The 11,982-nt window shown below is 47.0% G+C and overlaps 1 protein-coding gene across 1 annotated transcript; it reads left to right on the top strand.

Annotated features, from left to right (window-relative positions):
• Positions 1-4,250: 4,250 nt before the first annotated feature.
• On the top strand, positions 4,251-11,262 carry JMJD4 (jumonji domain containing 4). The gene is made up of 6 exons (XM_006876070.1): positions 4,251-4,515; positions 4,920-5,085; positions 7,605-7,730; positions 8,428-8,695; positions 10,281-10,427; positions 10,960-11,262. Exons 1-6 carry the CDS (start codon positions 4,251-4,253, stop codon positions 11,260-11,262), a joined length of 1,275 nt encoding a protein of 424 aa, XP_006876132.1.
• Positions 11,263-11,982: the final 720 nt, after the last annotated feature.

The following is an 11,982-nucleotide window of genomic DNA, read 5'->3' as shown; positions in this document are numbered from 1 at the left end:
TGGATTGACACAGTGGCTACAATAGGCTTAAACAAAGCAAGGCTTAGGAGACAGTGCTGGAACATGCAGTGGTGTGTTCTATTATACAGGGGCTCACCATGAGGCACTCAACAGCACCTAATAATGCCTATCTGAATTTCATATTTTCCTTAAGAGGCAAATTTTGAATCATACTTACCAAATCTATTTATGAACATGCTTCCCCACTTTTCCCTTTTGTCTCTCATAATCAACATGCATCACAGTTGGAATTATATTTTCATAAAAAAGGAACAGCTGGTCAATAAGTGGAAAGATGTTGAGAGTACATTATAAATTAAAAAAAAACCAAAAACAAAACAAAAAAAACAAGAACAGCATGAATTTACACACACAGAGAGAGAATAAAATAGAATATGGGAATATGGTGGCTCAGTATGATATGCACTAGACCGTGAACCATAGGTCAGCAACTTTAGTCCACCACAGTCAAGTGAAAGATGAAGCTCTTTGATCTTTCAAAAGATTTATAGCCTCAAGAATTGAAGAGACTTGGAATCAATTTGTCCAATGGACTAATGGAACATGTGAGCATCCATCTCCACACCTCTGAGGCCAGAAGAACTAGATGGTGTCTGGTTATCACTACCAACTACTCTGAGAAGGTCCCAGATAGAGTGGGAGGAAATGTGGAACAAAATTCAAATTCATTTTTAAAAATAGACTGGGCTTACTGGTCAGAAAGAGACTGGAGGAACCTGATAATATGGTCCTCAACTACCATTTAGGTCTGGAAAGGAACTCACCCTCGTGGCCCAATTTTCAGCCAAGTAATGGGTGAGTATATAGGGGGGTGGGGGACGGGGGACAGCAACACTAGTAATGTATGCTCACCATGAATTGGTCAATCATTCAAAATCAAAAAGGCAACATCTTTATAAGGTCAAAGTTGAGAAGGGATGGGATAGTGGGTAGAATGCAAATAGGAACTACAGGAAGTAGGTTAGCTGCTGTTGCATGAAGGGGCTTGCAAGCATTGAGATTAAACAAAGTGTGTGATTTGTTGAATGCAAAACTGATGCTATGATCCTGTTTGTAAACCTTCACTCAAGTCACAACAAAAATTTTTTTAAAAAGAGAAAGAGAGGGGCAATTGGGTCCACAATTAGATTAAGAATGATGCTATTAGGTCCACAATTAGATTAAGAATGATGCTATAAAATAGCACGTATCTCTTCAGTCTTTCGTAATAATAAATATATTACAAGGAGGGAAAAAAAAAGATTTACAGCCTTGGAAGTCCCATACAGGGTTACTATGAGTTGGAACTGCCTTTATGGCACTTAACAACAGACAATAGAGTAAGTGTGTATATAGGAAAAGAAAGAGAATAAACAAATAAGTAAAAAACTGAGAGACAGTCATCTCTGGATGGGACTATGCTTGATTCCATCCTTACTACCAAAATCATACCAAGGCAAATTGGGAAGAGACACCACCATACACAGACTAATGAAATCCCTGTATTCTGCTTCACTGGCCACAAACAATTCTCCACTACACGTTGCATTGCTTCTACATTCTCGCTCCCACTTCAGACCTTTCCTCTGCTTGGGCTTCAGAGTCTCCCAAAACTCCTTTTCCTACAAGTCTTCAACCACAACTCTCCAGACCTTGATCCTCCCCTCCTGTGTCACCTTTCTCCACTTCTGATCATCCCTGATTTTCTGGATTAACTTCATACCTCATAGAGTTCTCAAACTCCTCCTCAAAGACTCAAAAAATCAACATCCCCCATAATCTTCTTTGTCTTGCATTGTTGTTGTTGTTGTTATGTGCCCTGGAATCAGTAATGACTCATAGAGACCCTGTACAGGGTTTCCGAGGCTGTAAATCTTTACCGGAGCAGAAAGTCTCATCTTTCTCCAGTGGAACAGCTGGTAGTTTCCAACTGCTGACGGTGAGATAAGCAGCCTGATTCGTAACCATTACGCTACCAGAGTTACTGTCTTAGATTAGTGAGTAAATAAAGTGAAATCATCTATGTTTAATAAAAGGAGGCAGTTGCTCTTCCTCTCTCCTGTCTGGGTGTCCCCTTAGACACAAAACATGTTGGCCTTTTGGTAAAGAATGATCTAAACCTAGTCTGCAGATTTTACAATGCAAGGCCAGTGACCTTCTGACTCAGAACTGTAAACACACCTCCAAAATTAACTCGGGATCTCTCATGAGATGTGCAGGAAACTATCAGAAAGTGCATTTATTTTTCTTTCAAGGACATGAGAGATTTTAATAGCTTTCTTCTACTTTTGTTGGTGTTAAGTGCCTTTGAGTAGTTTCCGATTCCTAGAGATACGAGTTTTAACAGCCAACCTTGCGGTTTAAACTGTCCTTTCGGTCGGTCCAGTGCATTATCCAGCAGCGCCACATCAGGACTCCCACCACACCATAAAACATGTGAGGTTCTGCTTGTTGTTGTTGTTATTGTTGTTGTTAAGTGCCGTGGAGTCGATTCCAACCTATAGCGACCCTGTGTAGAATTTCCAAGGAGTAGCTGGTGAGTTTAAACAACTGAACTCACAGTTCAAAGGACTTTGCAGTCTGACGCATTAGTCCACAGCGCCACACCAGCACTCCCTTGTTGTTGTTGTTATATGCCCTGGAATCGGTTCTGACTCATAGCGACCCTGTACAGGGTTTCCGAGGCTGTAAATCTTTACCGGAGCAGAAAGCCTCATCTTTCTCCCGCGGAGCGGCTGGTAGTTTCGAACTGCTGCCATTGAGGTTCGCAACCCGATTCGTAACCCTACGCTTCCAGAGCTCCTTACATACATATAATTTGTCAAGTTTACATAACAACAACAAAAATCTGTTTTCTTTCTTTCTATATTGATGTGAACATGTCTGTGTTGGCAAGATTTTCGTTTTTCAACCTGCTGGACCCTGACATGCCTGCCTCCCTACTCAATGTCCCACTCACTTCATGTCAGCTGATAATGGTCCTCTCAATTCCTTGTCCTTACTCCTCCACACCTTCATTCCAAGTGCTTCCTCACTCCTTTCTTCAGCAGCGCATCCAGGTCGCCACCATCCTCTTATGCCCCTAGCAGCCCTTTGTTATTTGTTAAGTGCTGTCGAGTCGGTTCCGACCCATAGCGACCCTGCATAGGGTTTCTGAGGAGCAGCTGATGAGCTTTAACTGCCAACCTTGCAGTTCAAACGACTTTGCAGTCTGGGGCATTAACCCACAGCGTCACACCAGGACTCCAGCAGCCCTTTGTTGTTGTTAAGTGACGTCGAGTAGATTCCGACCCCTCGCGACCCGTATAGGATTTCCAAGGAGCTTGAACTGCCGACCTTTCAGTTCAAACGGCTTTACAGTCTGACACATTAACCCACAGCGCCACAACAGGACTCCAGGTCCCCACAGTTTCCTTATGCCCCCAGCAGACCATCAGGTCCCCACAATTTCCTTTGTCCCCCAGTAGCCCTTTAGCTCCCCACCATCCTCTTAGGCCCCAGCAGCCCTTCCAAGTTCGTATCATTTCCTAGGTCCTCACCTTTGGCTCCACTGCCTCGGTCTCAGCACTGTCAACATCTCCACACCTGCCCCAGTTCATGAAGCATTGGGGAAAGGAGGGAGTCATCACCGTGGCAACGACGGAGGAGGGCAAGGCTGTGCCGGGGAAGGGCCGAGAGTGTTTGGGGCACTTCACCTCAGGTTAGCGACGCTGCTTACCTGAGGCGCTGGGGGAAGGCGCCAAGGCCGCGAGACCCGGAACTGGCGCTGTCCGACAATGCCAGCGGCTTCCGAGGCGGCTGTAAACGCGAATTAGACCAGAGATGCTTTGTGGTCTCTAAGGCGCCTGCGCCTTAGAGGCCACACAGCACTATGCGCATGTGCCTAACCCTGGCGCAGCTGTTTGGGGTTGGACAGCAACACCATGCCCTCGGATTATTCGTTCCGCTCAGCGGCGCTGGACCTATCTGAATTTACGCGTTCTGTTGTGGTTTCTGTTTTGGCCGGTGCCGCGGCCTTTCCCACAGCTTTTGTGCAGAAAGAGAGGTTTGGGGCAAGTATTTTCTTTTTCATCCCTCCAATATAAAGAGTAAGAAATTGGAAGGCCGAGACTGAGTTTCGATCCCCTTCCCTTGGCCGGAATCGATTTCTCTGCCTGGACCGAGGCCTGCCCGGGGCCCTTCCTTCGCCCTAAAGCAGCCTTGCGGGGCAGCAACCACCACCCCTGTTTTAAGGGACTCGGGGCATCGGGATGGATAGGGAGACGCGCGTATTCGCGGAGAAGCACTTCCAAGGCCTCCGGGAGCGTCTCCCCGCCAAGATCAGCCGGACCCCAGACTGCGTGGACTTCATCGAGAATCCAGACGCCTTATCCTACAATGACTTCTTTAAGGGTTACCTACTCCCCAATGTGCCCTGTGTTTTCTCCAGAGCGTTCACTGAGAGCTGGGGCAGCAGGAAGCACTGGGTGACACCCGACGGGAAGCCCAACTTTGATTATCTGCTTCAGAATTATGGTGAGAGCTAAACGGAAGGAATTAAGGGCAGTGGGATGACGGTTTCCTTACCAACTCAGAGCGCATAGATGTCCCGTACATGTCCAGCTCAGAGAACACAGAGTTCCAGAACTGTACCAGAGCCAGTGCCCTCTGAACCTGACTTTCACCCGTCCCCAAATTTCCTTAGGCCACAATCATATTGTATAGGCTACAAATATAGGGAACCATTAAGGGCTTGGGGAAAGGCCAGGGTTCCTCAGGAGTTACCTGATGACGGCAATGAATTGGAGAGTCAGTGACTAGGGACAAGTGGCCTGGGAAGAGATCAGACCAAGGTCAGTGAGGATGGACAACGTGGATGACTCTCAGAAAAGTCAGCTCAGTGTGCAGAACACAAACTTTGTATATTCCTCTTGTTTCAGGAGACATGGTTGTACCTGTTGCAAACTGTGGAGTACAGGAATACAACTCCAACCCCAAAGAACATATGCCCCTCAGAGACTACATCAACTACTGGAAAGGATATATCCAGGGAAACTACTCTTCTCCAAAGGGCTGTCTTTACCTCAAAGACTGGCACCTGTGCAGGTAAAGAGGCCCTGAGTGTGGACTGTAGTATGACCTACATTTCCTAGAACTGAATGAATCCTGAAGCGATCAGCTGCACCTAGGTGAACTCTTCTTTTTTCCCCAGTTAGGAGTATTGGAGTGAAAGAAACCAGCTCTTTTCACATGATTAGAAGTGACATTGTTCAGAACTGTCTCCTTTTCTGTTGCCCAGCGTCCTCTCTTAAGGGCTCTTCTCCACTCTCCTGATCTGATTGCTAACATGAATCTTGAGCCACCTTACTTTCAGATGTCCCCAGAACCTTCTCCTTTCTACCCCTTCTGTTTTAGTTCAGACCCACTCTTTTCTACCTTAGTTGCTACAGAAGCTTCTGTACTGAACTCCCTGCAACACATCTTGTCTCTTCCCTTGCTAGGCTCTTAAAAGCTTGTCAAAATGATCACTCTAGCAGGATACTGTGTTCTACCTAGGTTTAAAGCCCCCATCACTGGCAGAACCAATGTAAACTCTTTAATGTAGTATTCATTCAGAACCTTTCACCATCTGTCCTTACTTCTTCCCTGGGAAGCTCCCACTTCCAGCTTGAACCATACTCATTCTGAGAAACACATCTTGCTTTCATGGCAGGCAGGTCTCTCATAGTAGCAGCCCATCTCCAGCCCTACATTCTACTCTTCATTGTAATTTTTGGATAGCGTGTCTGTTTATCCCTTCCAAGAGTGTTCTTTTCATGAGTAGAAACCATTATGGTCAAACTCCCATCAATCGGCACAGGCACATAGGAGGTACTCAATTAATGTTGAATGAAAAAGCAAACAATTTCTTTTTTACTGTTGTGGGAACCAAGGCTCAAAAAGGTACATAAAGTAAGCATAGAGCCCAGGCTTCTGTGATCATGATTTACAGGACCAATCAAGGAGCGCATGAAAAGTAGCTATCACCTGTCATACAAAACACCCTGATCTCATAGTATGCCCCACACTGTTACTTGTTGGCACAGAGACTTTGCCCAGTGAAATTGTGGATAAGATACAATTAGGCACTGGTCTAATTCTCAGGGTGCTCATATTCCAGTAATACATTCATAGGCCACTGTCATGAACTGTGGATTTGTGCTTTTGATGAACAGGTAAGTATTTTTATTGGAATTGAAAACAAACAGTTGCCTTCAAGATGATTCTGATTTACAGCAAACTGATATGTTTTAGAGTACAGCTGTGTCCCATAGGATTTCCACTGGCTAGGACCTTTTGAAGTAGGTTGTCAGGCCTTTCTTCCGAAGCACCTGTGAGTAGATTTGAACTGTCAGCTCGTCATTTACTAGCTAAGCCTTTAACCATTTGTGCCACTTAGGGACATACTTATACTACAAAATTTTTCATTATTTATTTGAAATTCAGTTTTGACTTTGTCTTGTATTTTATATTGTTAAATGCCATCAAGTGGGTTCCAACTCTTAGCCACCTTGTGCAGGGTTTCCAAGGAGTGACTGCTGAGTTTGAACTGCCAACTTGTGGTTCAAACCAATCTTGCAATCCAGTGCTTATCCTACAGCGCAACACCAGGCCTCTCAGTGGAATAACCCAAAATAGGTCAGAGGAAGGCCTAGGGTCAGGCAGTCAGGAGGTGAGTACTATCTGAGCAGGTTTTTAAGGTAAATAGGAGTTTGACAGTATACAGAGGCATGCAAGGCAAAGGAACCAGCATGGTGTTTGGGAATTATAATTGATTTGGTAGTCCTGGGTCTCAATCATTGTCTCTAGCCAAGATTTATAAGTGGGTTAATCCAGAAACTTCAGTGTGGCATTTATAGAGTTATGCTTCTATTTCTTACAGACTCATTTAGATTGGTTGATGTGTTCCTGTGTCCGGTTGTCCATTTGTTCGATTCTGGGGATAGACCAGGAAAAGGGCTGGGGTCAACCTGGGATAAAAAGACAATCCTCATCTGTGGTGCTTTGAACTCACATTAGTAAGAGACAGTGGAGTTCACTGGTGTTAGTGAAAAAGTAAAGGAGGCCCACAGACAATATAATGCACACAATGCAGTAAGAAGTCTCCTGGTCAGCCAGAAAAATCCTGTAACTGGCACAAGGCGGGGTCTAAAGTGTCTGGATCTCTGCCTGTACCTGTTAACTATTGCTATGTAACGAACAACTCCAAAACCATTTTATATTTGCTCACACTTATGTGACCCAGCAATTTGAACTGGGCTTTAGGGGTAAGCCATTCTCCTGAGCATCTCCCCTGTTTGTCTAAGGGACTATATTGACTGGTAGCTCAACTAGGGCTGAGTGGTCTAAGATGGCCCCACTCACATAACTGGCAATTGGTACAGACTGTTGGTGGCCAGAGTCACTCAGCTATGAGCTGTGTGCATGTCTTTCCAAAACACTTTGTATGTCATGATCCCGTGGTCTGCTGACCAAAACCAGATGGCCAAGTCCAGCATCAGTGTGGGAACCGGCAGGGAGGTGATGCAGGGAGATGGGGTGCAGGAACTGTTCCTGCCACAGCCCTTGTGTGCGTTTCTCCAAAGGAACTCCTCAGCGGAGGATGTATACTCTCTGCCGCTGTACTTCTCATCAGACTGGCTGAACGAGTACTGGGACGCCATCAATGTGGATGACTACCGCTTCGTCTACATGGGACCCACAGGCACCTGGTAATGCTGGGAGATCACCAGCTGCCCCTAGGGATGTAGAGCCTGCCTTCTCCCCTTCACTCCAGACTTCCTCGAGTGTCTGCCTGAACCTTCCCGACTAGTATGTCAGCCCTTGCTCAGAACTGCTTGGAGAGTCCCATTAGCTAGACCATAAAGTTGGGCAGTGAGTGTGGCATTCCAGTCCCTTTCTGTCTGACCCAGCCCATTTTCCCTGCTTCCACCCCAAGCCTGTTTATCTTTTACAGTCAAGTGCCAGAGGTGTGGCCAACCCACCTGACTTGCAGGCCAAGGTTCTCAGGAAAAGAGGAGCTCCTTAGCACAGGTGTGAGAGATGGAGTAGGGCATCTGTATCCCACATGAGTAAGGAAGGCTACCCTGCTTTACAAGGAGCCTTGGTAGCCCAGTGGGGTACAAGTTGGGCCGCTAACCGGAAGGTCAGCAGTACAAATCTACAGTTGCTCTGTGGGAGAAAGATGAGGCTTTCTGCTCCTGTAAAAGATTTACAGCTTCAGAAACCCTATACAGGGTTGCTGTGAGTTGGAACCAACTCCATACACACAGTCACCACCACCCACTGTGCTACCAGGGCTCTGAGGCCATGAGTGTGGTGAGCTCAGTAAGTCAGGGACTGTCTCTTCCAGAAGAAACCAAGACCATACCCAAGCCAACAGGCACGAACCAGGAGCTCTCACCACAGGTCGCCGTTCCATGCTGACATCTTCCGCTCCTACAGCTGGTCCGTCAACATTTGTGGGAAGAAAAAGTGGTTCTTGTTTCCACCAGGGCAGGAAGAAGCCCTGCGAGATTGCCACGGCAGCCTGCCCTACAATGTGACCTCACCTGCACTTCTTGACGACCGCCTGTACCCAGCACATGCACACTGCAGCCCACCTCTGGAGGTCACACAGGAGGCAGGCGAGATGCTGTTTGTGCCTAGCGGATGGCACCACCAGGTCCACAACCTGGTAAGGTGGTCACTCCCAGCCCCATGTGACCTGGGATGTGGCTTAGACAGAAATCAGAAAAATATACCAGAGGCCAGACTGCTACAGAGACATGGCGGGCTCCAGGTGCAGGCTCCTGCATTTCCCCATAAGGCCCTGGAACTTTCCAGCTACCATTCACATGTGCTTGTCCCAGTGCCCACACCATGCCCACAGCCCACTTCCTCCAGCACCTGTCCTGGATGCCTTCGTCCTTCTGGTACTTGTAACAAGGCATTGCCCCCTCTTCTTCCTCAGTCCCACAGCAGCCACCCCATGTGGCAACATTAGACTCATTCACACAGCATTATGAGGACCTCCCAGCAACTCTGTATATCTCTCATACATTGCTCCCTGGGCCAGTGATTGGAAGTGGTCCATACATAGTGGCATTGTCCCAAGCCTATGGTGGCTCCCTGCACTTCACCAGAGGCATGTTAATCCATTCTAGATTAGCTGTGGACTAGATTACCCACGGGTTGTATAAAGACGAACACAATTACAGAGGCCTGGCCTTCATCAGTCAGGTGCCTCCCTCTTCTACAAAGATGCCAGCAGACTTTCTGTGCTTGTTTCAAGAGAGCAGAAAGAGCTGGGCCGGGGATAATCTGTTGTTGTTGTTGTGAAGTGCCGTTGAGTCGATTCCGACCCATAGCAACCCTGTATAGGGTTTCCAGAGCGCATCTGGTTAGGTGTCTTCAAATTGGTTCTGACTCACAACAGCGTTACACACAACAGAATGAAACACTGTCCAATCCTGTGCCATCTTACACTTGTTGATAAGCTTGAGCCCATTGCTGCTGCCACTGTGCCAGTCCATCTTCCTCTTTTTCATTGACCTCCACATTACCTACAATGAACTGGTCCCTAGGATAATATGTCCAAAATATGAGCAGCAAATGTTGGCCATCCTGGTTTCTAAGGAGCATTCTGGCTGTACATTTGAATTACATTATGATGTTGGAAAAGAATATTAAAAGTACCATGGACTGCCAAAAGAACAAACAAATCTGTGTTGGAAGAAGTAGAGCCAGAATGCTTCTTAGAAGCCTGGATGGTGGGACTTCATCTCTCATACTTTGGACATGCTACCAGAAGGGACCAGTCCCTGGGAAAGGACTTCATGCTTTGTAAAGTGGAGAGTCAGTGAAAAAGAACAAGACCCCAACAAGATGGATTGGCCCAGTGGCAGCAGCAGTGGGCTTCTTGAGTAACAACAATTCTGAGACTGGCACAGGACCAGGCAGTGTTTCATTCTGTTGTGCATCAGGTTGCTAAGAGTTGGAACCAACTCGACACTAAACAACAACAGATTACCCCAGACCCAGCTCCCTCTGTTCTCTTGAAGCAAGCACAGATAGTCTGCTGACACCTCTGTAAGACAGAAGCCGCCTGACTGATGAATAATACCAGGCTTCCATGATGGTGTTCCGGATCTTATACCACCCATGGCACGAAGACCGGCCCCATGATGCCTGGCTGGTTTTTGTGCACTGTGTAGAGAGTGGGCGTATAAAGGCCATGCTCATTGGGCTCATGGGACAGTCCTGTGCCCTGTCTTTTCTAGGAGGACACCATCTCCATCAACCACAACTGGGTCAATGGCTGTAACCTGGCCCCCATGTGGCACTTTCTGCAGCAGGAGCTCCATGCTGTGCAGCAGGAAATCAGTGAATGGAGAGATGCCATGTCTGACTGGCACCACCACTGCCAGGTAGGGCTATCTTTCCTTCTCCAGAAGTTCAGGCCAGGCCTCCATTTTCCTACAGTCTTGAGTATAGACTCTGGCCTGGGATTCAAGGTCCTTCACAGTGCAACTCTTCCTTGTCAGCTTGTATCTCTTGCCCTTGCCACCATCCTTCTTGCATATTAAGTACCTGTCCAGCCTTTGGCAATTAGATCAGACCAGCAGTGGACCCTGGATAAATGTGACAGAGATTGTGGGCACTCGGGAGAGGTTCACCAAGGCTGCATGTAGGAGGGATGTGATGATATGATATGTAGCATGTTACAGAACCAAGGTCACTGTGTCCTGGAGGTAGTTTCCAGGCCACAAAAGGTAAACACATCTAATCACTGGGAGGCCACTGAACCACTTGGCTGTCTTTTTTTGTCCCAAAATCTTTGTCCTTCAGGGCAGGGTCCATATTTCAGGGTCCTTTGCAGGCTGGGACCCATGACACCATTGTCACTTGTAAGAAATTGTTAACAAGCAGTGTCTCACTTACCTTCTGTTTTTGGCCCAGGTGATCATGAAGTCTTGTACAGGGATCAATTATGAAGAGTTTTACCACTTCCTCAAGGTCATCGCTGAAAGAAGGATCCTGACTCTAGCAGATGGGATGGACACTGGGACGACAGGGAGTGTGGGTGATACTAGGCTGGACACCCAACAGGCTGCTTTCGATGTCAGTCGGATCACTGAAGTGCTGGCGTCTTTGATCACAAACCCAGACTTCAAGAGAGTGGACACCAGCGCCTTCTCGCTGCAACCGGAGCAGCTGCTGCAGCAGCTGGAAAAGATCATCACTGCCGCTGCATCCCTGTAGTGCTCATCAGGGAGGGCGTGGCTGCAGATATGTGCTGGCATGGAGGGACTGTCGTGGAGATGGTCACCTGGCTCCAGGTGTCCTCTCTGTAAATAAAGTACTGCACTTAGCTGTGTATTCTGGATCACACTAGACCTTTAATTGCCTCAGTGTCTAATAGCAACTCCTGCTCTTTCAGGGTTTGAGACAGCCCCGGCAGTTCATGGAAGTGCCCTGGGCCCTTTTAAAGAACAGCAACCCCAGAAATCCTGTCTAGAGGTTCCAATTGGGATGTTTTTTGGGATGGGTCCCAGCCAGAACTGAGCATTACTGCTCCAGTGAGAGGGTGGGTAAGAAGGGTATTGGTAGACGGACTACAGCAACATGGTTCCTGAAGGAGGTCAGGTAGTGGATCAGGAACTCGGAAATGGGGCTGTGGCATTGCATAGGCTCAAGACTGCCTTTGGACAGTAGGACAGGCCTAAAGATTTCTTTCCCAACTGTGAGGCCCTCACCTTACCAGTCCTCATCAAGAAAAAACTGTTACCAAACAGCTGGAGGGTTTTTAAGTTCTGGAAATGAACTCAATCTTGGCATTGGTGCTGATTCACCACAAAATCTTAGCTGAAAGGTGTGAAACAACTCAAATGTCCAGTAATAGATGAATAAGTAAACAAAATGTATATCCATTCAATGGGATAATATTCAGCCATAGAAAGGAATTAAATATACATCTACACA

Source organism: Chrysochloris asiatica, unplaced genomic scaffold, assembly GCF_000296735.1.
Source record: "Chrysochloris asiatica unplaced genomic scaffold, ChrAsi1.0 scaffold00352, whole genome shotgun sequence".
Classification (NCBI taxonomy): Eukaryota; Metazoa; Chordata; class Mammalia; order Afrosoricida; family Chrysochloridae; genus Chrysochloris; species Chrysochloris asiatica.
This window is presented reverse-complemented; position numbering and strand designations above follow the sequence as displayed.